The 25,251-nt window shown below is 36.4% G+C and overlaps 1 protein-coding gene across 3 annotated transcripts in view; it reads left to right on the top strand.

Annotated features, from left to right (window-relative positions):
• TMEM131 (transmembrane protein 131) overlaps window positions 1-25,251 on the top strand; it is a 94,598-nt gene that overhangs the window by 31,866 nt on the left and 37,481 nt on the right. For 2 of the 3 annotated variants that reach the window (XM_063305000.1, XM_063305002.1), the window contains exons 8-28: window positions 379-459; window positions 2,337-2,487; window positions 2,571-2,627; window positions 4,252-4,313; window positions 7,777-7,885; window positions 9,553-9,661; window positions 10,295-10,448; window positions 10,541-10,711; window positions 13,239-13,349; window positions 13,429-13,563; window positions 15,429-15,533; window positions 16,494-16,580; window positions 18,972-19,124; window positions 19,654-19,729; window positions 19,822-19,939; window positions 20,853-20,991; window positions 21,077-21,186; window positions 21,787-21,853; window positions 22,468-22,619; window positions 23,999-24,141; window positions 24,379-24,565. In XM_063305000.1, coding sequence (XP_063161070.1) covers window positions 379-459; window positions 2,337-2,487; window positions 2,571-2,627; window positions 4,252-4,313; window positions 7,777-7,885; window positions 9,553-9,661; window positions 10,295-10,448; window positions 10,541-10,711; window positions 13,239-13,349; window positions 13,429-13,563; window positions 15,429-15,533; window positions 16,494-16,580; window positions 18,972-19,124; window positions 19,654-19,729; window positions 19,822-19,939; window positions 20,853-20,991; window positions 21,077-21,186; window positions 21,787-21,853; window positions 22,468-22,619; window positions 23,999-24,141; window positions 24,379-24,565 — 2,477 coding nt within the window. The remainder of the gene's footprint in view (window positions 1-378; window positions 460-2,336; window positions 2,488-2,570; window positions 2,628-4,251; window positions 4,314-7,776; window positions 7,886-9,552; window positions 9,662-10,294; window positions 10,449-10,540; window positions 10,712-13,238; window positions 13,350-13,428; window positions 13,564-15,428; window positions 15,534-16,493; window positions 16,581-18,971; window positions 19,125-19,653; window positions 19,730-19,821; window positions 19,940-20,852; window positions 20,992-21,076; window positions 21,187-21,786; window positions 21,854-22,467; window positions 22,620-23,998; window positions 24,142-24,378; window positions 24,566-25,251) is intronic. The other variant, XM_063305001.1, reaches the window with a different exon arrangement.

Here is a 25,251-nt window from a genome sequence, read left to right as displayed (position 1 = left end):
GGAAGGTTAAACCTGGAAACTAACAAGAAAGGAGAATCCAGTATTGGATTTTCTTCTTAAAGATTAGAGCTCTCTCTCTAGACTCTTTAGAGGGGAAATATGACAAATAAGGCCCTTATTAATTGTGAATTATTGAAATTTCTTATCCTTAGGCAGAGAATAACAGGGAAATATAAGACAAATATAAGACAAATATAATAATTACTGGTGACTTCTCACTTCAAAATTGGGTATTTTTAAAAGATTTTTGTCATAAATATTGTTGTCCTCTAAGCATGTAGCCATTCTGATGCATCTAGTTTGAACTTGGATTCAAGTTTTTAATGCTTTTAACAACTTTATTCTACTTCTTTTTTTCTTTTTTGCCTTTCCTCGCAGGTAGTAGAAATGTATTCAAGTGGGGGTGATCTTCATCTAGAGCTTCCAACTGGCCAACAAGGAGGAACAAAAAAACTATGGGTGAGTGATAGTTCATTACTGTTATATCTGCTTTTAAAGACAAGCACAATTAATTGTGCCATGAGCTTTTATGGACCAAAGCACTGGAGCTTCATTAGAAGGATGAACTGGTATCCTCAGAATGTAGGGAGGTTTTTTTTTTCTTTTCTTTTCTGCCTTGTATGTGAATACATCCAGAATAGGAATGGATATTATCCCTGGAAATGAAATTCTATGGCAAAGTAGTTCTACCAGAAGAAGCAGAAGAAGATTTCATTTACCTTGATAGCTTCTGTTCTTTTGATATCCTCTACAGCAAATCTGGAAAAGTTTAAAAAAGGAGGCAAGGGATAGAATAGTTCTCTTAAGTGATGACATTGAATTTTACCTTTTGTAATGTTAGAGGGCCCATCAGTGTAGTGTAAAGGAAAGTGCCATTATAACATAGAATTAAATGCTAACACTTAATGAAAGTTAGGGAAAAAAACCTATAGGAATAGGAATAACAGTGATCTGTGATCTAATGCTAGAACCGCCCTGAAACAACAAATCTGGGATATAGATCTCCAAGCAAATTTAAGTAAGGTGCTACACCCCAACATCTGTCATTTTCTTCTGGAAGGGTTCATTCTAGCTTATTTATCATCTATCACAATTTTGAAATTTTGTAAAGCTTTCACTTTTGCCAAGCTGGATGCATTGCCCTCAGCAGTCCTTTTTGGTCGTTTTAAGGGTACTCCTACGCACCTTTGGCTGTGTCCATGTGGTGACAGCTCAATAGAAACCCTAAGCCATATGTTGTTATATTGTTCCCTATATAAGGATTCTAGACAGATCCTTATATATCTATTATTGAAGAAATTTCCAGGCAGGGAGAGTGACTGCTATCTAATGCTACTTATTTCGGACAAGGACCCAAAAATATCCTCCCAGGTTGCCCAGTTTTGTGCTACCATCTGCACAATATGCCACACCATCACTTAGATTTTGAATTTCTTAACATAGTATTTTATTTCAATTCATTTTAGTATTTTCATTCTTAATTAATTTTGGATTGTAGTATATTAATTGCTTCTGTTTATATATATGTATTAATGTAAGATTGTTGTTATTGTATAGTTTTATTGTGTCTGTCCTTAGGGCTGTAATAAACATGATGATGATGGTATGTCTTTGTGTTTTTGGTGTTTTACATTTGCAAAAGTATCTAAATTAACCACTGATTCTTTTACTTCCATTTTTACTGTTGACCAACTACTTTTCAGTTGATACGATGAGACGACAATGGCTTTTGTTTCAGTTACTTCTGTATTGACCTCTATAAAAATAAATGACAGCCATTTATTCTTCAACTGGAAAAAGTAAGCTAGGTGCAACATTGGATGTGGTTAAAGCAAGTGCCAACTTCTGTCCTGACTTGGGGAGGGGGGGTATTCCACAAAATGACTTTTGGGTTAAAGCATAAAAAATCTTTGTTACATAAAAGATACAGTTGCTTTTAACCTACTTAGAATTTCTGCAGACTACAGGTCTTCCATCTCATCTATATCACAGTGATTGCATTCCTGCTAGTTTATCATTATTAACTACTGTTTTCTTTTGTGTGAGTGAGGTATACAATTTTCAGAAATGTTGAATGCATAGAGAAGAGGAAGTGTAGATAAGTTTTTTTGTAGTGGAAAAGTAGCATAAATTGAAACCTCTTCATGCTTCTTTATTGTTATGATTAGCAAGCATGGTTATGGGTTTTTATATAAAGTATTGATAATAATCACTAATGGTGGAGTTTCTACTAAATATATAATCAATAGAACAAAAAATATTCAGCATTATACTAAATGGATTTCTGGACCTTTTATTGCATTGATTATAATTTTGCACTATTGTCTATTCAATAGGAAATCCCCCCCTATGAAACTAAAGGAGTAATGAGAGCAAGTTTTTCTTCAAGAGAAGCAGATAATTACACAGCCTTTATTCGAATACAAACAAATGCCTCGGATAGTACAGAGTTCATTATTCTTCCAGTAGAGGTAGAAGTTACAACAGGTTTGTGATGAGTTTTTAATCTGTTCCATGTACTTCTCTTCTACAGTGGATAAGAATGCTAATTTTGTTACCTTCTTTTAAAGCTCCAGGAATTTATTCATCAACAGAAATGCTAGATTTTGGTACTTTAAGAACACAAGGTAAATCCTACATTTGAATCTTTATTATTATAATTATAATTATTGATTTAACTACACAGTTTACATCCTGCCTGATTCCACAGACTTGGGATGATACCTTTAAAGATGATCATTTAAAACAAAACACATCTTTAAACCAGGAACACATAACAGTCACCTCAAGCCCAAAAGCCTGATGGGGAACACCCATCTCATTGCTATCTGTAAACTCTAAAAGTAGGGGGGCCATCTGAATTGGCGGGGTAGAGTGCTCCAGAGCGACAAAGCTGTCTCACAGAAGCTGCCACTGAGCTCAGGTGCCTCCAAACATCCTGAGGAAAAGGGACCAGCATTTTGTGCAGTTTACAGATGTAGCACCGTTGAAATGCCTTTAGCCCACTAGCATGGAGACTGCTCCATTCTGTGCCAGCTGCAGTTTCCAGATATTCTTCAAAGACAGCCCCAAGTAAAAGGTATTGCAGTAATGCAATTTCAAGGTAATGAGGTCCTCAGTGCTTCTCTTTTCAAAAGATTAAAATTTGTGCACAAACTAAAGCTGGGAAAAGGCTCTCCTGGCAATGCCCTCCACCGGCAGCTGAAACAGAAGCTGTAAGTCCAGGAGTCCTCAAGTCATGGGCCTCTTCTTTCAAGGAAAGTGCAACCCAGTCCAGGGTTAATGTAAGGGCCTACTCCAAATCTGATTGCTTCTGGACAAATAACTCAATCTTGCTGTGATTCAGTTTCAGTTTTTTTGTCCCATCCAGACACGGTGTAACAGCATCTACTTCATCTCCTATCTGGCCTAGACTGGGGATGTTTAACTGAAGTATTTAACAGTTTCATGCAGATGTTAAGCACCATAGAGAAAAGAACCAAGCCCTGGACAACCAGTATAGGAGTGGCTAAAGGCTCAATTACATATCCCCCATTACTGCAAACCAGTGCTTCCCGCCCCCAACCCTTTCATGCAGTCTAGAAGGAATGGAATTAATAGAATATGTTATAGTTTCATATTGACTAACCTGAGATATCACTATAGAATAAATGCATCATTGTTGTTCTGTTCCTTAGGTTTTGTACATAATAATTGTGTCCGTGTGTGTGTAGTTTATTTAGTTATGCATAATATTTTTGTGGTACAGATAATTAAAGTAACATAAAATAAGTGAAACTAAGGTTATTATATTATCTCCAGACATATGCATTTCACTGCTGGTACACTATATCTGACCATACCGCTGATAACTTCCAGGAGCTACTGTGAGTTAAAGCCTCAGGATAGCTGTTGATTAGCAGTGCTATCCTGTTTGCAAAGAGTTTTAAAAAGATTTGAAGGCTTATATAATTGAATTCCAGGAAGCTTTCAGTTTGTTATAATTTCCTGTTTAAATATATGGGAAAGGAATTTGCATTTGACTTTTCAACCTGTGCTTATGCCCCTTGGTTAATATTAATGAGTATATTAAAGGGAAAAAAATAACATTTTAATCTGTTTACCAATTAAAGATTACAGTTTTCTAATTAGGACAATTAAATACATACTGAACATTGGAAACCCAAAGTAAATATCTTATAGCTAAAATTAGTTTTTAAAGTTCTGGTTTTGGATACTACAGCACTTAAAATGCCCTGTGTGTCTCAACAGATCTGCCCAAAATTTTAAATCTGCATTTGTTAAATTCAGGAACAAAAGATGTTCCAATAACCGTAAGTACTGCCTGTTTAATTTCATAGTTCATCATAAGTTTCCTTTGTTTTGTACATTTAAATTTACATGAAAGTATTAGAAGTCAAAGCTTGGGTTCTGTAAGTTTGGCTCCCCTTTTCTCATGCCATTAGCAGTGCCACATATCCTTTATACATAGTGTTGCTTTTTCCAAGTCAGTGTCATCCTTTGCAAGATTATCAGGTTTTTGGCACCACATCTTGTCAGAGATTTATGCTACCTGTTTATAATATAAATTAACAGTGCTTCTACAAGTAGTGTTACTCTGAGGGAAGATGAACTTGGCAGATTTCTAGACCATGAAAGTTCTAGTTTGCTAATCATTTTGAGACAAAAATTGTGGAGAATCATATCTCCTGGGGATGGATGCAGAGAAGTCTGATCGTTAAAGCTTAAAAATTTTAGTCTTTTGAAAATATGCTCTGTTTGACAACTTTTCTTTGTCTCTCTGGTTTATTACATTTAATAAGAGAAATAGGATATAATTGTCCCCAGGAAGTTATTAATATCATAGATAATTATGGTTGCCGTAACAGTTATAAAGTAGTTTTGAGACCCTCCTAAAGAATGATATCCCAAACTATTTTTGTTTAAACTATAGCCAATCAAAATATTCACTTTGAGGTCAAAGTCCTGGAGATGACATTAGTGTGCATTCTGTCTGAGGTTATCAGAGTGCTAAAAGTTGAGTGTTGATGCATTTGTAATCTAGCAATAGTTCTCATTGTTGTCCTAATCAGTTTTCTCATTTGTTGTTTTGATTAACACAGTACAGTGGTTGAGCAGTATGACTGTGCTTGTACATACAGTATGTTTGTATATATTTTTGAATTACCCCTTTAAATCTCATGTAGCATAGCTTTCTTTTTTCCTTATCGTCCACACAGAAAATTATGTTATTGGGTTATGATTATGGTTACTGTTAGTAGCTTACATAGGCAGCAATTGGCTGGTTTTTTTGCCTCTCTAAATTGATAACAGCACTACCAAAAGCTGTAGTATAAAGGCAGTTGCTAGGTAGTTGCTGAGAAGCATATTTCTTAAAATCTGGCACTGTAGCAATTATTTATTGAAAAATAATTTAAAATATACATAATCACATTAGGTTTATAGAAGAGCATTAAAATATATCTGATGCAAGTTGTAGCCTAGGAAACATTTCATGAGCTGCTGGATCTGATCTGTTCCCCATTATGTGGCTTACATAGTATAAAGAAAAATATGGAATTATCTACGGATGCTTTCTAAACAACATACTATTGAGTAGCAGAAAATATGTTTGCAGTAATTGAAGACAAAAACACTGTTAATCATAATAGTAGAAAAAATACAGATAATCTTGCTTGATAAAACACCCATGTCCAATGTTGATTTGTTAAATTACATAACTAATCTTCTTTGTTATGGTTATTTGAAAACCTTATTCACTGCTATTTTACTCTTGTTTTTGCTAAAAAGCTCTTGGCTGTAACGTGAGATAAAAATATAACAACAACAACAAGAACAATGCTGTAGAATCCTAATGGCTTGCTCACTGCCACTTTACAGCAAAATGGACTCAAAAAGTGGTCTATATCTTTAAACCCATCCTAAAGGCTAAAATATTTTCATATAAATATAAGTAGGGAAGCATAACTTTTTGTACCCTGGACTTTGTTTCAGCACAGTTTGAGAGCTAGGAAGAAGTCTATTTCAAACTTCATTCTAATGTCATGAGAAAGGCCAAGACTATATTTAGCTGAAATCTAATCTAGATAGTCCTAGGTTTAAATTCTTTCAGTACTTTCTAACAACACTATAGCCAATTACTGTACCCATTTAAGTGTTCATTCTTTTATAATCTCTTATCTCAAAGCTTACGACTTACAAAAGAAAGGAATTGTTAATACTGAAGTAGCCAAAAAACTGTAACCACTTGGTTTCTATGCCAGAAACCAATAAATCAGAGGAGTAGGTAACTCAGTACTCTCCAAATATTTTTGGACTACAACCTAACATCATTTCTGCCTGTGGTTATGCTGGCTGAGGTTGATGGAAGTTCAAAACATTTGATGGATGCTATAATGCCTTTTATTGCCTTATATTTACATTTATATTGTTGGCATTGATTTATATTTGGGTATATAGCTGTGTCATAAATGCCTATGTAGCCCAATCAGAAACTTGTCCACTAGATATTTGGTTCCTCCGGTAGCCCCCTGCCAAGGCTAGGGAAGACAGGTGGTGATTATTGCTTGGGGGACCTTAGTGGCACCAGAAGCACTGCCCCACTGGTGGCTGGATAGGAGTGCTATTAGGCCTTATGGGGCTGCTGCCTGCAAGGGTTGATGATTGAAACCATTTTTCTGCAGTTCTCCCACTTGTTCCTTAGTAGGAGGTTTCAGTTGGTATGTGAGGGGAAAAAGCAGAGCCATTGGTTAGGTTACTGTAACACACTCTACATGGGCCGCCCTTTAAAATACCCCAGAAGCTTCCATTAGTCCAAAGTGCAGTGGCCCATTTGCTAAAACTGTGAATGTAGTAGTTTTAGCCTATGCTACCATCGCTACATTGGGTACTGTTCAGTTTCTGAGTCCAATTCAAAGTGGTAGTTACTATCTTTAAAGCTCAACATGGCTTAGCTCCTTTATATGTAGACAGCCATCTCTGATATCAAGAGCTGGTCTGCCACGTGCATTCTTGCAGGGATAAGGAATACACTGAACCTTCCTGCCCTTTCAGATCTGCCAGTATTCCAGGGTATTTGGAGGTGAGGAAGCATAGGTGAAAGGAACAACCGACTCCACCAATAATGCTCATTGCATTTTTAGACCAGCTTTATTGGATTTTAATACTTAATAATACTTTAAATTCCTGTTGCATGGCAACACCAAAAATAAGAAAATTATAAACAAAACTGTATCTGTGCTAGGATTCTATCATTTTAACTAAATGTATTTTATTATTTTTAGAAGTTTATTAAAGTACTTCAGCCACATTCAAAAGCCATGCTTAAAAGGCAGGAGGAGGGTTTGTTTTTTGTTTTTGTTTTTTGTCATTTTGCATGCTACAACTGAATATATTTTTAATTTCAACCATGTATAAAAACAGATATTAGAAATTAAAACAAAATTAAAATTATGCAAGTTGTATGTTTTCTTTCATCATACACAAGATCTCAAAAAAGTTGAGTTTCTACGTGATACAGTTCAGGGAGGCTACCAAGTATTACTTTTATAAAAATCTAAAATGGAAGGGTTTTAGAATTCTTTGCAATCCATATCATTCAGGATTGTTGACATTCTGATATATTTTGGAGTTAGCCCTTTAGTTGACAGCAGGTGTTCTAGTTACCATATTTTCTAACAAATTAAAGTTGAGAAGACACAATGAAATAAGTCAAATAATAAGTTATGAATTGATTTGTTTATTAGTACACAAACAACAATTTTTCTTGTTTTTCAGAGTGTTAGACCCACACCACAAAATGAAGCTATTACAATCCATTTCAAGCCAATTACATTGCGAGCTTCTGAAAGTAAATATGCCAAAGTTGCAACTATTAGTTTTGATGGTACGTGATAGTATTGGTAATAACATTCAGTGAAATCAAAACAAAATATGTTTTTTAAATCATTTGCTTTTTATTCAAGGCTGAGAATTTTTTAATGAATGTTAAGTAAATATACTACTATTTGCTTTTATTTTGAAAATTGTTATTACTTAATATAAGTAATAATACAGACAAGAATGTATATAGTCTCCGTCATTCAGAGTATTTCTGGTGCCATATGTTGTTCAGTCTTGCCATTCAGTGCATATTCAAAGAGTCTGTATGTCAAGTTAACATATGCTGTACTTTAGCAGTTCTCTATGCTAGTGGACATAACTAATTACAGTCAATACCTTGTGGATATTCAGCAGGTTGTATGGATCAGCTGCAAGAGTAGTCAGTTTAAAAGAGGAGTCAGTGAGCATAGTCAAGGCTAAGCTGGATGTGACTGCATATCCTATAGAATGATTAGTTAATCATTGGACTGCAGCAAACATAGTGAACCTCAACTTCAGCAAAGCACTGACAGAGGGTCCCATGAGATTTAATACAGAGGATGGCAAAATGTGGGGTGAACCATACTACCATTAAACACTTAAAAAGCTGGATAAGAATTGTATTCAATGAGCGTACATCAGTGGCTCTACATTAGGTGTAACGTTGGGTTTTGTTCTGTGCTGTTCAACATACCTAATTTACTTTGATGAGGAATTTTAAAATGTTATCAGAACTGCAGACAAAACAAAGATGGGGTGGTGGCAGAAATGCTATCAAGATTCAGGAATATCTTGACAGGCTGAAAAAATCGATAATAAGCAAGATGACTTTCAATAAAGATAGGTATAAAGTCCTTCATTTGAATAGAAAAAATGCAAAGGTTTAGTTTGGGAGAGACCATATTGGGTAGAAATACACGTGAAAAGAAACTAGGTATGTTTTTTAATCATAAAGTGAACTTGAGACAACAGTGTGATGGAGCTACAGAATAAATTCAGTTCTAGGCTGCATCAATAGAAGTGTAGTGTCAAAATCAATAGAAGTCATTGTTCTTCTACTTTGAATTTGTCAGACCAAACAGAATCCCAGATCCTGTTCTGGGTACTGTGTTTTAGAAAGGATATTGGCAAATGAGCATGTCTTTGGGAGAGCAATGAAGATGATAAGGAGCCTAGAAGGAAAAAACATACGAGGAACCTTTGGAGGGACTAAGTATGTTTAGCTTGGAGAAGAAAAGTCTGAGTGACAGCTGCCTTCAAGTTTTTGAAAGACTATCATGTGGAAGATAAACAGAATTGTTCAGAGTTATTCTAGAAGGCAAGGGCTCTCCTCTTCTGGAGGTGTTTAAGCAGAGCCCATATGATGTAATAAAGGATTCCTGCGTTGGGCAGGAGTTGGGACTAGATCTCTATGGTCTCTTCCAACCTTTAAATTTTATTATGTATTACCTGATTTGGCGTAGTACATAAACCATTTCCAAGTGCAGAATCTGTGGAAGGCTCCATCTTCTCCTTTTGACTGAAAAATGAAGGGGTACTGTACTTTAAGCTAGCAACTAATGTTTTACAATATTATACTCAAATATCAATATAGCAGCTACATTCTGATACATGTGTGTGTGTGTTTATACATATACATAAAGTAACGCTGATTCTTTTTATTCATGTATGTGTATGCAAATGTACATACAGCATCAAAAGCAAAACGACCTGCACAATTTTCGGGAAAAATAACTGTGAAAGCAAAAGAGAAGAGCTATTCAAAACTTGAAATTCCCTATCAGGCAGAAGTATTGGATGGGTAAGGTTACATTAGCATGTGTTTGAAATCATTTGCTTTCCATTTTTGACTTTGCACAACATTTTATAGACAAGTAATTAAACTATTATGTAGCTCCTGGTAGTAATGCGAAATGCCTTCAGGATTGAAGGAAAAAGTTTATTTCAACAGTGGGAAACTGGCTGTGCTTTACATTCATTAAGATATGAGTATGTTTGGCAGTGATGCAAAGTCGATGAGGCAGTATCAGAGAGAGCAATATTAGGAGTTTTCCACTGTTTTCCAGAATTTGGGGAATGGGTGGTATATCTTTCACTATTGTGTTCTATTCAGTCCAATGTAATTGAACTGGGTAGCATGGAATAATTTGTCAGCAATGATGTCATTTAAATTCAAATAGATAGTGTTTCTATATAGCCTTGGAATTGGAACTTGCCCACTTTTGGTTTATTTGAATGACTTGCATTTCTGATTTTGGCAGAATGTGTTGATGGGAAGGGGTATTAATCTGGAAATGAAGAATGAGTTTGAGTTTTAGGCATATACAGTGGAAGTATTAACAGTCTTGACTCAGTATTGTTAGAAAGAAATGTATATTAACTACTAATATAATACTGCATAAATCTTCCCCTTAATTTTCTTGTTTTGAAATAGCTATTTGGGATTTGATCATGCAGCAACATTGTTTCATATTCGTGACAGTCCAACAGACTCTGTGGAAAGATCAATCTACTTAACAAACACATTCAATTTTGCAGTCTTCATTCATGACATAATACTTCCAGAAGAAATCAAAGCAACATTTAAAGTGAGCTCCATTATGTATGGCATTATTTTATAACTGTTCAATATTACATAAATTGTATTTAAAGTTAACTATTACTTTATTTATTAAACTAGGTTCACAACTTCAGCAAACCAGTTTTAATTCCATCAAATGAATCCAGATATATTTTCACCCTTTATTTTGTGGCTTCGTTATCATCTTTCCACATTGATAACAATATTCTGCTCATTACCAATGCCTCTAAATTTCATCTACCTGTGAGAGCATACACTGGGTTTTTAGATGTGAGTACTACACTCTTTGAATTTTTCCCCTTGTTTTGAAAAATATAAGAACAGGGTTTCACTGTAATTTTATATGTAGTGAAGTGTTTATTCTAAACCCAAAATGAAACTGTAAAATTTAGAGCCTTTCAATTTACTTAAATCCAAATGGATGGATGTGCACTAACTACAGAATTCACTTCTGCCCTAATTTGGTGCTTTGGAAAATAGCCTGACCAAATCAGAAGCTGCCTAATTCAAGAGAGATCTAAATCCAAAGAGAAATTCCTTGCCCCAAATACTTGCAGAGTTTTTATGCAAAATGCAAATTTGGGATGGGGAATAAAAATGTTGATTAATTGGCCACATGGATAGGATAATTTTTTGTTGGAAAATATGCAGACATCACTGAGCATCTTTTTGCAAGACAACTGTAGTTTCATAGAAATAGGTGCATTTTTTTCAAGTTGTGCTCCTTTTTAAATCCTTTTTTTTAAAAGGATGGTGTTTTTAGACAAAATCAGATGATACTTGCAGGTATTGTGTTACTGTTTGTGTAGATAAATCATTCTATAATTCAAGAAAGCATATGAGTAATATATTAAAGTAATAAAATACTTTGATTTGGAAATAATGACTGAAGTCTTCCATCATGGATTTACCAGCCTTATTGTAGATTTATCAGTCTTTTCAAGTTCATCCCTCTCCCTTCTATATCTCCCCATTCTATGGGAAAAGCATGCATGCATGCATGCATAAATAAACAAACAAACAATATGATTTACTGCTCAGAAATGCCAAATTGTTCATGAATCTTAAAGTGGGTGAGTTTGCTTGGTTAGAAAATTGAGCTGCCTGTGAAGTGACAGAATTATTCTAAAGATGTCCAGTTCACATCAGAATCTGGGTTTCTTTGACTATGATGCCCATCCCTAACTCAGACCAAAACTTGAACTCTTTAGTACAATAACTAGTGGTAGAATTAAATTAAATTAAATAGCTCACTAAATAGAAATTTGGAATCAGAAACTTATTTTGAGAGTTAAGAAATTATTATTCTTTCTCAGTTGTAGAGACTAAAACAAACACAGCCTGTATTTCTCAAGAAATTATTACAACCCAGTTGAGGAATCTGTGGCTGTTCAAATGTTGGGGGAATATGAGGCAGTATTCTCTCCATTGGCTTTGCTGATGGGAATTAGAGTCTAACATTATCTGGGAAGGAGCAGTATCTTTGGACTGGTAGTGCTTCTGCCTTATACTTTCACTCCAAGCTACTTCTCTTGGATGAGAGTAGAGGAAAATAATGAAAGTACTGGCTAATTCAAATTATAACATTGAGCTACATTTCATTGCCAGAATTTTGTAGAGCAAGATTCGGCTGTTGTAAATGCACTGATTGTTTTCTCATGCACCTGCCATGGTGTTATAAAATTCACCTGATTCAATATAAATGATCAAGTAACCTATGGTGATCGGCTGGCTGGCTGGGCTCTTGTTTGAAGTTAACTGCACAGAACAATGTTTCTCAACCTCAGACGCTTTAAGATGTGTAGACTTCAACTCCAGGAATGCTGGCAGGGGAATTCCAGGAGCTGAAGTCTACATATCTTAAAAGTTGCTGAGGTTGAGAAACACTGCTCTAGAGGTGTTAATCTATACCTGAATTGTTTTTATTTATAAGTATCATTTGCTGTAAAAATGTAAATAAAAAACACCTTGTAAATTAGATATAGGAATGAAATTTATTCTCTCCTTATTAAAAATCAGTAGTTCTGGGACATACAGCATTAGTGCATAGGGTAAAGGTAAAGGTTTCCCTTGACGTAAAGTCCAGTCGAGTCCAACTCTAGGGGGCGGTGCTCATCTCCGTTTCTAAGCCTTGGAGCCGGCGTTGTCCATAGGACACTTCCGGGTCATGTGGCCAGCATGACTCACGGAACGCCGTTACCTTCCCGCCGAAGCGGTACCAATTAATCTACTCACATTTGCATGTTTTCGAACTGCTTGGTGTGCAGGAGCTGGGATTAACAACGGGAGCTCACCCCGCCACGCGGTTTCGAACCGCCGACCTTCCGATCGACAGCTCAGCGGTTTAACCCGCAGCGCCACCGCGTCCTATTAGTGCATACAAAGGCTGAAAAAACTATGTTAATATTTTCACTGTATTTGTACAGTGCATTCATAAAGGTTTCATACTAATATGTACTGTATATACAAGCATATTCAAAGTGACTGGGACAGAAATGAACCCGCATTTGTAATGGGTTTAGTCCATAGGGTTTAGTTTCCTGTACTCCTAATGTTAAAAATCTTGACTTGGCACATTAGTGAATTAAGATATTGTCTTTTCCGCAGTTGGGTGACTTACAGGCTAGATAGCTGAAAGGCAAACACAAACACTGTTATTACAATGCTTATTTATACTCATCTAAATATTCTAGTGGGTAAATAATGTTGGGAAGGGCAAGAAGAGGTGTGTTATTCACTATAATAACGGATGTATGAGTTATCCTCTTAATGCAATTAATATTGTTTTTCTTTTTAGTATTTTATATTACCCCAAAAACCTGATGAACAAATAATTGACTTTGGTATATTAAGTGCCACAGAAACTAGCACCATTATGTTTGCAGTGCTTAACAGTAACCCAATTCAGGTAAGAAACATTTTTCCTTCTTTTTCTTACATGTTAATCAGTTTCACTGTTTATACTAATACCATCCTATTTTTCTAAGCTTTTCCTAAAAAGCTGGAATGTGATAGGTGATGGTTTGACCATAGAACTCCTAGCTGCTGAAAAAGGGAACAGAACTACAATAATTGCTAGTCTTCCAGACTTGGAAAAGGCCAGTATATTGGATCAAACTTCAGTAAGTTACTTATTTCTTGATGTTCCTTATTAAGAGGTAATAATTTATCATCTAGAGAACAAATACAAATATTATGACTTACATTTTTAATGAACAACATAATTGGTCCCAGTATATTTAATCTGTCTGCTTTTTTCACAACATATGAAGCAGTTGCTGGTAGCCTTGGCTCTCCCCATCCTTTGAAAAAAAAAATAGAAATTTACTTGAAAGTGATAAAAATAAAGATGCCCTCCTTATTTGACAACCTAACCTTGGCTAATCTTGGAAGATAAGCAGGGTTGTCTGCTAGTGCTTGGAAGGGAGACTTTCTGGGAATTCCAGGGCTGTTGGCTAGATTGGGGAGTTGAAAAAATATCCTGGAAGAAGTTAATGGCAAATCAGTTCCATAATGCTCCCAATAAAACTGCAGAAATATGTCTAAAACAGAGATATTAAGACTATATGCTGCATTCAGGCCTCAGTGTCATTTTGTGAGCCCCTACCTCACTCACTCATAGCAGGAGAGAGATGGTCAGCAGTAGGGCAACACATTTCCAATTTTTATTTAGTCTGATAAGAAAATATGCTGTGCAAGGGTCTCAAATTGCAGCTCCAGATGGGACAGTTCAAGGGGCAGCTATGGTTTCCAGCACCACTGCTGAAGTTCCACCCTCCTGTGGCTTTAGAGTAGGGAGGACTACTGTATCCCTGGACAGGGCAAGCCCAGGAACAGCTGCACTTCTAACCCCTCATCAAAACATCTTCACACCATTGCTAGGGCCTGTCAGTTCACCCCTGAAGCATGGAGACAAGCTTCTTACCTTAAAGCAAGGAGGAATGTGACAGTGGCTGTGGGAGCAGGCTGTGACTGGGATAGCATCTTGATAAGGAGCTAGAAGTACAGCCACCTCTCAGCTTGACCCACCCAGATACAGAACCACACTTCTCATCCTGAAGAAATAGCATGAGAACTGTGGCAATGAAAGGTGGGTCAAGTCCCTGCACTGGCCTAAGTCTTCTCCTGGTGCCTTAGGTAGAGGAGAGGCTCCGTATAAGTGAAGCACTAGTAGGATCTGCCAACCCAGTGTAGGACAAGAGCCTGGGATCAGCTCTGATAGGCACAGAGCTATGACATCAGGAGGCATTTGCTGCTTCCAGCTGCTCTCCATGCAAGAGTCATCCACTACATTCCCAGTTACCAGTGTTGGTAGAAACCCCTGATCATCCATGTGCATCCATCAGGCCGTTTATGTTCACTACTGTGCACGTTCAGTCATTACCTTGGAAAGAATAAGCAACTTATGCTGGCATTGTGCTGACTGTAGGCCTCAGTTAACATTAGTGCTGCTATTAAAAATGCTTTGTTGCTACAAAACTCAGAGACTTTCATACAAGATTTCAGCGCTGTGTCCTTTGGGATAATAAAAAGTCCTCATAGAGCCTTCAAGACAATTTGAGCTTAACACCCCTGTGGTAAGATATATTGTCTGATACAAATAACTGTCATGAGTAAGGATGGAGAGCAGGGGGCTCCCACCCAGACTGTCAAGCGCATGCGTAGCACTGAGGAACTGTTCAGCCATTCAAAGAGACACAGATTGGGACCGCCTTAACCTTTGGGGTTTATATGGCGGGGTTTTCCCACGCTTCCTCAGTTTGTTAGGATTCTTGTTAAGTACTACTAATAAATATTAGAGACCAAGTCATTGTCTCAGTGTATTTCCTGGTAATCAGGACAATAACATTGATGAGTAATTTACACTTAAAACAATGAATAAGGCATGGTTCTTTTTTCAACAACCAGTGCACTCAGGTAACAGTTAATATTTAGTTTGGAAAATTAGGAGACTAAGTTGAAGTACATAATTACTTTTATTTTTCAGGTAACTTTGATGCCTGGTTCATACACTGTATTCAGAGTAAGATTATTACCAAAAGAACTTGAAGGGATCCATGATGGAGCTATACAAATCACAACAGATTATGAGGTACTTCTAAATTATATTGATCCTGAAAGTATTGTATATGGAAGTAGAAACTAAGCATATTTAAAAAGGAAAAACCTACGCACCTGCAGGTAGCTATTGTGATTGGTAATTACTGGTCTTTTTTTTTAACTGCTTGCCAGTTTATTCATTATTTGTTACAATACTTGAGTGCTCATTTATGAACAACATTTTGGATGTGAAAACCAGAAGCCTTTTATTTATAAGTTTGTTTTCTGTAAATTAAGTTACATTAATTTGATATATCTGTAACTGTTCAAGTAGACAGGAAAAGTGCTAAATCGCTGTAACATAAAAATGACCCAGACTAAGAAAAGGGACGCGGTGGCGCTGCGGGTTAAACCGCTGAGCTGTCGATCGGAAGGTCGGCGGTTCGAAACCGCGCGGCGGGGTGAGCTCCCGTTGCTCGTCCCAGCTCCTGCTCACCTAGCAGTTCGAAAACATGCAAATGTGAGTAGATCAATAGGTACCGCTTCGGCGGGAAGGTAACGGCGTTCCGAGTCGTCATGCTGGCCACATGACCCGGAAGTGTCTATGACAACGCCGGCTCCAAGGCTTAGAAACGGAGATGAGCACCGCCCCCTAGAGTCGGATTCGACTGGACTTTACGTCAAGGGAAACCTTTACCTTTACCTAAGAAAAGGCAAAGCACAGGGCAGTTTGATTTCTTTAAGAAGCACTAGCTTCTTAAACACAAATCTGATACAGGAAGGCATAATAAATTTCTTTTATTTCTGATTTTCAATTCTAGGATAATGGATCTTTGAGAATAATGGTAGGATATTAGTCCATTTTTTAAAATAAACATAACCACACATGTTTTATAAAATGGATTTTCATAGTGCATAAAACATTTATCAAAATGTGCTGATATAAAAGTTAATCTAAAATTGTTAAAGATTCAGCTAATTATATTTACATTGTTTCCCCTCTTTTCCTTAGATTTTAACAATTCCTGTGAAGGCTGTCATTGCTGTAGGCTCTTTGACTTGCTCTCCAAAACACATTCTGCTTCCACCTTCCTTTCCCGTAAGCATTTATTTGGAATTTTCAAAAGTTCCTTCTTGCTTTTTGGCCTTCATGACGTGATAGGGGAAAAACTTGCTAAATAAATGGTGTGCTGATACTGCAGGAGTTCATTGAATGCTATGTGCTATCACAGTGCGAGCAATTGGATCTTGGATTGTCTTAATTTTTTTAGCAAACCTGGGATGCTTTCCTAACTTTCTCATTCATGGGTAGGTTGAGTAACCTAATATATCAAACTGCTAAGGTTAACTTGTGATTATTTAAACCAGTCTTTCTCAACTTTTTGATGTTGGAGGAAGCCTTGAAATATTTTTCAGGCCTCAGGGAACCCTGCACATTCAGGCTCAAATATAGGCCAGAAGTTACAAAATTATCATATTTGTTTCATGTGTAGGCCTGTATACAGTTGTAATCAAAATTATTCAACCTCCATTGCAAATCAGGTTGATTGCAAACAGCTGAAAGTCTGTACATTTTGACAATGAACAAATCAAACAAAAGCAATTGAAATACCTCAACACAACAAATGCTTCAAGTGGTGCCCCCAAATTTAACTGAAAATGCAACTTATCATGACTTCTCCAGTCTCAAAATTATTCAACCCCCTGAATAGAATCCGTCACAACAGCACACATAAAGTATGCAAAACAGGTGTTGTCTCAAGCACACCTGGTGCAACTAATCAAGGGCTTCATTAGTTGCACCAGGTGTGCTTGAGCTGGAACACATGAAATACCTGAAGTGGCTAGGGGTTTGTTGAGTGTCATGTTTGACTGCATGTTAGAAATACAGTATGGCTAAGTCAAAAGAATGGTCCAAAAAGGTAAGAGAAGAGACCATCACCCTTCACAAACAACAGGATACAAAAAGATAGTGAAGGCACTGAATGTTTCTAGGGACACTGTTGGAAGCATAGTTCACAAGTTCAAAGTTGAAGGAACAGTGGTTACACTACCTGGACGGGGGACGGGGCAGAAAAAGGAAGCTGTCAGTGGCTGCAGCCAGATTTCTGAGAAGGCAGGTGGAGAGAAACCCTTGAGTGACTGCAAAAGACCTGCAGCAAGACTTGGTGCCAAACAGGCACTGAGGTTTCAGTGAGCACAGTAAGGCACGTACTAAACACAGAGGGTTCCCATGCCAGAACACCAAGACATACACCGCTACTGACCCAAAAGCACAAGAAAAGTCAGCTCCAAGTATGCTCAAAATCATATCAATAAGCCACAGAAGTTTTGGGATTCTGTTCTGTGGAGCAATAAACAAAACTGGAACTTCTCCACCGATGGATAAGCGGTATGTCTGGAGGAAGAAGAATGAAGCATACACTGAAAAGAACGCTCTGCCTACAGTTAAGCATGGTGGTGGCTCGATGATGCTCTGGGCTGCTTTGCATCCTCTGGCACTGGAAACCTGCAGCATGTGGACGGCAAGATGGGTTCATTGAAGTATCAGGAAATCCTAGGAGAAAACATGCCATCTGTAAGGAAGCTGAAGCTTGGGCGTCATTGGACCTTCCAACAGGACAATGATCCAAAGCATACCTTAAATTCCACTAAGGCTTGGATGCAGAAGAAGTCCTGGAAGATTCTACAGTGGCCATCACAGTCACCTGACTTGAACCCCATAGAAAACCTCTGGTGGGATTTGAAGAAGGTGGTTGCAGCACGCAAACCCAAGAATATTACTGAACTGGCTCATGAGGAATGGGCTAAGATTCCTCAGGAACGCTGCCAGAAGCTGGTGTCTGGCTATGCATCTCGTTTGCAGCAGGTCATAACAGCAAAAGGGTGCTCTAAGTACTGAAGATGCTTGCCATGAAGGGGTTGAATAATTTTGAGGCTGGAGAAATTGTTATAAATTGCATTTTCAGATGACTTTGGGGACACCACTTGAAGCATTTGTTGTGTTGAGCTATTTCAAATGCTTTTGTTTGATTTGTTCATTGCAAACAGCTGAAAGTCTATACCTTTTGACAATCAACCTGATTTGCAATGGGGGTTGAATAATTTCGATTACAACTGTATATGCATTAACAGCGTTCTTAAATTAAAATAAAGAATGAAACTTACCTTTTTAATGTGAAGTGACCCGAATTTGAAATATTTTTTTAAATAAACCACAATCTTCCAGGGAACCCCTAGTGATCTCCTGCGGAACCCTAGGATTCCATGGAACCCTGGTTGAGAAACCCTGATTTAAACTATATAAAAAGCATTCAATAGATGTGGCTTAGAAGAGTCTAAATGGAAAGGTTAAAGGGGATTTTTTTGTAGTGGTCTCTGAACACTTCAAACAATTTAAATGTTTTGTCTGCATTGCTAAATGTGTTAGAATTTTGTCACCATGGGCACAAAAGCATTAAAAGAAAACCATTTATATTTCCTCTTTTAGGGCAAGGCAGTTCATCAAAGTTTGAGTCTTATGAACTCTTTCTCACAGAAGGTAAAAATACAGCAGATCCGATCATTATCAGAAGATGTTCGGTTTTATTACAAGAGAATACGAAGTAACAAGGAAGATCTAGAACCAGGGAAAAAATCCAAGGTTTGAGCATTTGAATATCATTCATATGAGCAGAGTGGTCTTGTGAGAGATTCTGTACTGGAACTGTCGTCATTTCCCAAGTCTGGTACAGCCATGGTGGGAGTCTGGGGATGGGAGGTATTTATTGTTCTTTTAGTTTTCTATCTTTATGTTTTTCTTTTATCTATCTTACTGCCGTCCATAAGAAGGAAATTATTGCATTGGTTAAAAGGCTGGCATACTTTATGGGCATTTATTGGGCGATTACGTAGAAAGAGGGCTTAAAATTCTATAGATCACAAACTGCCTCTCACACATCTCTGAAATCCCCTTTCCATATATACTACCACTGCTAACAGGATCCTGAGATTCCGAGTATACATATGGGAAGTGTTTCTCAGTTTCACCTGACAGTCTCAGGCAGCTTTCTGCCAGTATTAGGAGTACACTAAAACTAAATGTTTTTATGTATATAAAAACATTTCATATTTGCTATCCCAACATATGTTATTTTTATTCAGGATGTTTCCATCTTGCTTATATTTTTCAGATAGCAAATATTTATTTTGATCCTGGTTTACAGTGCGGAAACCACTGTTATGTAGGTTTGCCTTTTCTGAGTAAATGTAAGTAATAATTTCTATAATTAAATATTAAAAACACTGTTATTATTATTGAGGGTATTTTGGATTAAATCATTTATTGGTTTTTTTTCTAGCTGAATCAAAAGTACAGCATAGTATATCAATGCAAGAAGATGCATGGGATTCAGATTGGGACTTGCACGATAATTTATTCAGAGAATGGACTGGAATAAGAGATTATTCAGGCAATCAGTGAGTTTATTTTAAAATATAATCACTTTTCAGTTAATTCTAATATTTAAAGATATGTCACTTGCTTGTTAAAATGTTATAAATGATACGTGTCAACAAGCAAATAAGAAATATAAAAGAAATCTATTTTCTAATGAAATTCCAAGGATCAATTTATAAACTAGAAACATAATTTAAAGCATTCAACAAAGATGCTGAAGAAATTATCATAGATTAAACTGTCACAAGTGTTTTTCCTTAGTTATACTAGGAGCGTCTATGGAGGAGGTGGCAAGTCAAGATAGCAGTCATAAGTGAGCAATCAATGCTTCACCCTTTTTAAAGGGTGTGTATAATGCAAAAAACAGGGCTTTGATTGTATTGTCACAACTGCCATCTTGATTTTTTTGACACACAGACATGCGCATGTGCAAGAATTAGCACAGTATGTGTTTATCAGGTATATGATTTTAGCATCTTATGAATGCTTCTAGTCATACATACTGTGGTTCATAAACTCTTTGACTCCATAATGTAGAAGCATTTGCAGATAATGGTGACTTTTGCTCATAATGTTTTTGTTCATTAAAAGTGTGAGCAATAGCTTAACTCAGTTTATGCCCAGTAGAAGTTTTAAACAAGTGTCTTCTGATTTCCATATGCTAATTATATATAGAATTATTTCATAGCATTACCGTGCAAAATGTTTTATGCATTTCTCAGTATTATGTTTGTCCCTCTTTTGTCTCACTATGTCTCTATTTATAGAGTTGATTATATATTTTTAATGATATATGATTCTTTTTAAAATCAAAATTGTAATGCAGAATTGTGAAATTACTTAACTGTGGCTTTTATATTTTGTGAATTCCATGAACTGCTATTACTTTCTTTTGTTTTTAACATTTAATGTTCAGTTATATTGCTTGTCTAGGCCGAGTGCTGTATTTGAAGTGGACACAGATCTTCAAAAGGCTGTAACATCCAAAATCACAGCAGAATTGGCCTGGCCCTCTTTACTTGGCTCACAGCACCAATTGGATTTCTCACTTACCAATACAAATGGCTCATCTGTAAGTCTTGGCATTGTTAATGTAGTAAAGCTTAATATTTTTATCTATTTATACAACAAATCTGAATCTAAATTTGTTCCATTAGGAAGAAGAAATTGTTCTAGAAAATCCAGCAGATGTTCCCATTTTTGCTCAGCTTCTTCCCATAGCACTGTATTCTAATCCATCAGTCTTTGTAGATAAGTTACTTGACAGGTAAGGGATGATAATAAACAGGGTTTATAAGGAGATGAACTATATGTTCTATTGTCTTGATTTTATATTTTGCTCTAATTATAACTTCCTTGAGTGCCATTTGTCTACCTGACTAATGCAGAGCCACATTTGAAAAGTGGGTCTCCTTAGTTATATCATCATGGGTGTTCTTAGCAATTGTCACTGGTTTCAAAATGGAAGGGGTGGCCATGGGATCAAAGCCCTGCCTCTGTTTGACGTGCATTGTACGTACATAAAAAAGGGTGGGGCTTTGATTGCTTAGTTGCACCTGCCACTTTAAAACCAGCGGCTGTTGCTGTGATTACTTCTACAATAAATGTAGTTTTAAATATTATAATGTAAAGTATTACATCACTTACTATTCACTATTCATTTTTTGTGATATCAGAAATAAGTTTTTTAAGCAAAAATGTTTCAGATGTGCAAGTTCTACTGAATATGAATAGAGCATAATTAAATTAGAATATTATTCAACTATAAATGCATGTTTTAATATCTTTTCGAAGGGCTTATTTCTTCAGATAAATTTATATTTTTTCTAAATTCATAAATGTGGCTAATAAAGTATTTTTATTTCAGATTTAATTTAAGTAAGACAGCAAACATCAATCTGAAGACACTAGAATTTCAAGTTTCTAGAAATTGTGTAAGTAACCCTCCTTCTTGAATCTAGTTAGGTTTTCTTCAGATGTTAATTTTGGTGTAATAAGTAATTAAAGATACAAACTATACATTTAGAGTTCCTGGTTCAAATTGTATTTCCACTATGAACTTATTGAATATCCCAAGGCAGAATAAGCAACCCGTGGACCATGAACCCATTCCCCCTCCACCCCCGCCTTGAGTTGCCCAGCGAAGTCTACCACAAGGTTCACAAAAACTAAGAACAAAAAACAAAAGATTTCCATTCTGCTAAACCTGATAACATCACTATATCAGTGCCATGTCCTGTACTTCTCTCAGAAGCTAAAGATATTTTTTTTAATGTAGCTGTGACACCTAATTAAACATGCGGTAGCACGATTAATCTTGTTTCTGAAAGAATTCAGTGAGAAGCTACAGGTAATCTTGAATTCCAATTGAATGTATACAATGATACGCACATTTACAAATTGTGCTTTGGCCTTTAGGGCTTTTTTGTGTTTACCTAAATATGTGGATTTGCTTTTCAGGTATTGAAACTAAGATTTCTAATATACTGTATGCTGCATTTTATATAGTTCTCTAACTTCTAAATTTGATTTGTTTTTCTTTTCAAAGGGTCAGACATTGCACAGCTCCACGGGATTTACAGAAGGGTTGTCTCGGCAGTCAGTTTTAAATATAATTTTAAAGCCTGGTGAGAGGAAATCTGTTAAAATAAAATTCACTCCAGTCCTTAATAAAACTGTTTCATCCCTAATAATTATCAGGTACAGTATGCTTTCTGAATACAATTAACAGAAATATGACTTCTGAAATTTGACTATACTTTTTACAGGTTGATTATTCAAGATGACTTGCAATGATTTTGCGGCTATATAAGAAGTTAGGTGAAATATTATGTTACAGGCAACTGTATGTATACATGATTTAACTCATAGAGTTTGTTGTCCTAAAAGTATCTTTAATGTACATATAAGTATGTACATTAATGCCATCAAATCAACTACAATATTCTTTTTCATAAGTATGTGGCATTAAAAGAAAGAAGATGGCTAGCTAAGATTGTATTTTATTTATGTATTGTTTATTAGGTGGAATACATACTTGTATGAAGAGGCACAGCAGCATTTTTACCAGACATATGACCCAGTGATAAGCAATCATTGGTCTTTGTTTATGCCCCTGGTCCTGTTGCCACAGTATGTTTATTTGCTCAGTGAGGCAGTTAATGGGCTGTCAGAACACCATAGAGGAATTAAATAACTCAGTCAACTGGTCTGCAATGGGTTTAATTTTAATTCAAATTAGACCCAGTCCTGTCCAGGGTTAAACTAACTCTTACAACTACTGTAAACCAAGTCAGTTGACCCAGTTTGCATAACTAGTCCCAAAAACCTGGAGGGAAAAGTAGCTGAAAAGGACAGTTTTCCATTAAATGTTTTACTGCCAAGGCTTGAACGCTTCCTAAGTATTGATTGCTTTCAGCAGCCAAACTTTTTATGCTATTTGCCTAATCATTCCAGAAATAACTAGCGATGATATGTAATCTCACCAATAATCTCTTAATGTAAGGGCTAATGGGATATGTAGCACTTCTTGGACAAAGGGGATGGGAACTTTGTATCCCCCAAATGGTTTTTAACTCAGTATGATTTTGTGCTGCCAGAATGAGTATGAGGGGATGGATGTTTTAACTACTTAAATGTGTTGTGAGAACAGAACCAAGGTGATTAAACAAATTGCACTCCCATGTGGAATCATCGGTTTGTCCAGTTTTAACAATGTTACCTAAACTCTTTCTTGATTAAGAATTCTGGAGAACTTGAAAGCTTTCCTACATTTTGGTGTTATTTTTGCTGCTCCTAATGAAGGGATCCCTCAGCACTAAATTCTCAACTGTTGATGCTAACATGAATTGCTGCTGTTCAGGAAGATTAACAAAATGCTGCACGTTGCTTTGAATCTTGCCATTAATTTCCTTAGATAATGCATGACTTTGTAAACTGAAGATACCATAATTACTTTTATACAAATAGTGTTATTTTAATTAATAATTTGAGACCAGGTTTATATTTGTGGGTTAAAAAATAATTAAAGGTTGTTATGTGGTTAATTTTATAATGATTCCATTGTTTTTGTTTTGTAGAAATAATTTAACAGTAATAGATGCTATAATGGTTAAAGGACAAGGAACAACAGAGAGTGTGAAGATTGCTGGCAAAGCACCTGGACTAGCTAGCTCATTGCGCTTCAAAATCACCGAAGCATTGCTAAAAGACTGTACTGAAAGTGAGTATTTTAATAGCAAGAGTTAAAACATTCCATTCCATGAAAGAGTTCTCAAGAGAGACACTAAATAATGTATTATTTCTTTTCTCTTTTTTTTTAAATAAGAAGAAAAGGAAACAAAAGGACCAATGATGATTTTATTAAAAAGGAAGACAGAAAACAGCTATAGATTGGTATATTTTTCTGAACCAACTTTTGGATAATACACTATTAAATGTTTTGATCTCTTTCTTTCAGAAACAAAATTAAGAGAACCAAATTTTACATTGAAAAGAACATTCAAAGTGGAAAATACAGGACAGCTTCAACTTAACATAAAATCCATGGAAATCAGCGAATATTTATGTGAAGGATATGGATTTAAAATAGTTAATTGTCAAGAATTTGCACTAAGTGCCAATGCCTCTAAAGACATTGTCATATTGTAAGTTCACATACTAGCACCATTTTCAATGTACAGGATAAGCTAAATTGTGTATTCTTTGCATTGTGTATAAACAAACTCCTTACCAGAGATATGCATAAAACTGAAAATACATTTTGCTTCAAACCTGAAATGAATTATTATGTACCAGACATTCTGCCATACCATTTCAGACTGGCCACCATTCAACAGAAACAAAACCTGTTTGGCTTTAACAAAATCCAAGGGATGTAGGGCAAATTAGTACTCGTCACCTATTCCTTCCCTCCTCTTTTGCATGGCCTGCCCCACATCTCCCCAACCTTCCCTCTCTCTGTCCCTGACTCCCTCAAACTCCCCTACCATCCCAGCATGATATATCCCATTGGCCTGCCCACCCCTCTGAATTTTACATCATCCTTGCCCTCCCTCGGTCTCTCCCAGGCTCTCCCCTTTACAGCCGCCAGTGTACTGGCCTATGTGCTTGCTCCTTACTGCAGTGGTCCCAGCAGTAAAAAAATATGCACTGAGTGTGGCATGCCTCATTGGCCTGCTCCCTTCCAACCTTCCCACCAACTCCTCTGCTGCCAATGTCCATAAATATTGTTGCCAAGGAAATCCCTCATCCCAATAATCACTTCTGCCCAGACTGAACTCCATTTCAGTTCATATCCAGAACAAGACCGCTCCATTTTGTGAAGACTTTT

The sequence above is a fragment of the Candoia aspera genome, chromosome 5 (assembly GCF_035149785.1).
Source record: "Candoia aspera isolate rCanAsp1 chromosome 5, rCanAsp1.hap2, whole genome shotgun sequence".
Lineage (NCBI taxonomy): Eukaryota > Metazoa > Chordata > Lepidosauria > Squamata > Boidae > Candoia > Candoia aspera.
The sequence above is the reverse complement of the archived record's forward strand: the minus strand, read 5'-3'. Positions and strand labels throughout refer to the sequence as shown.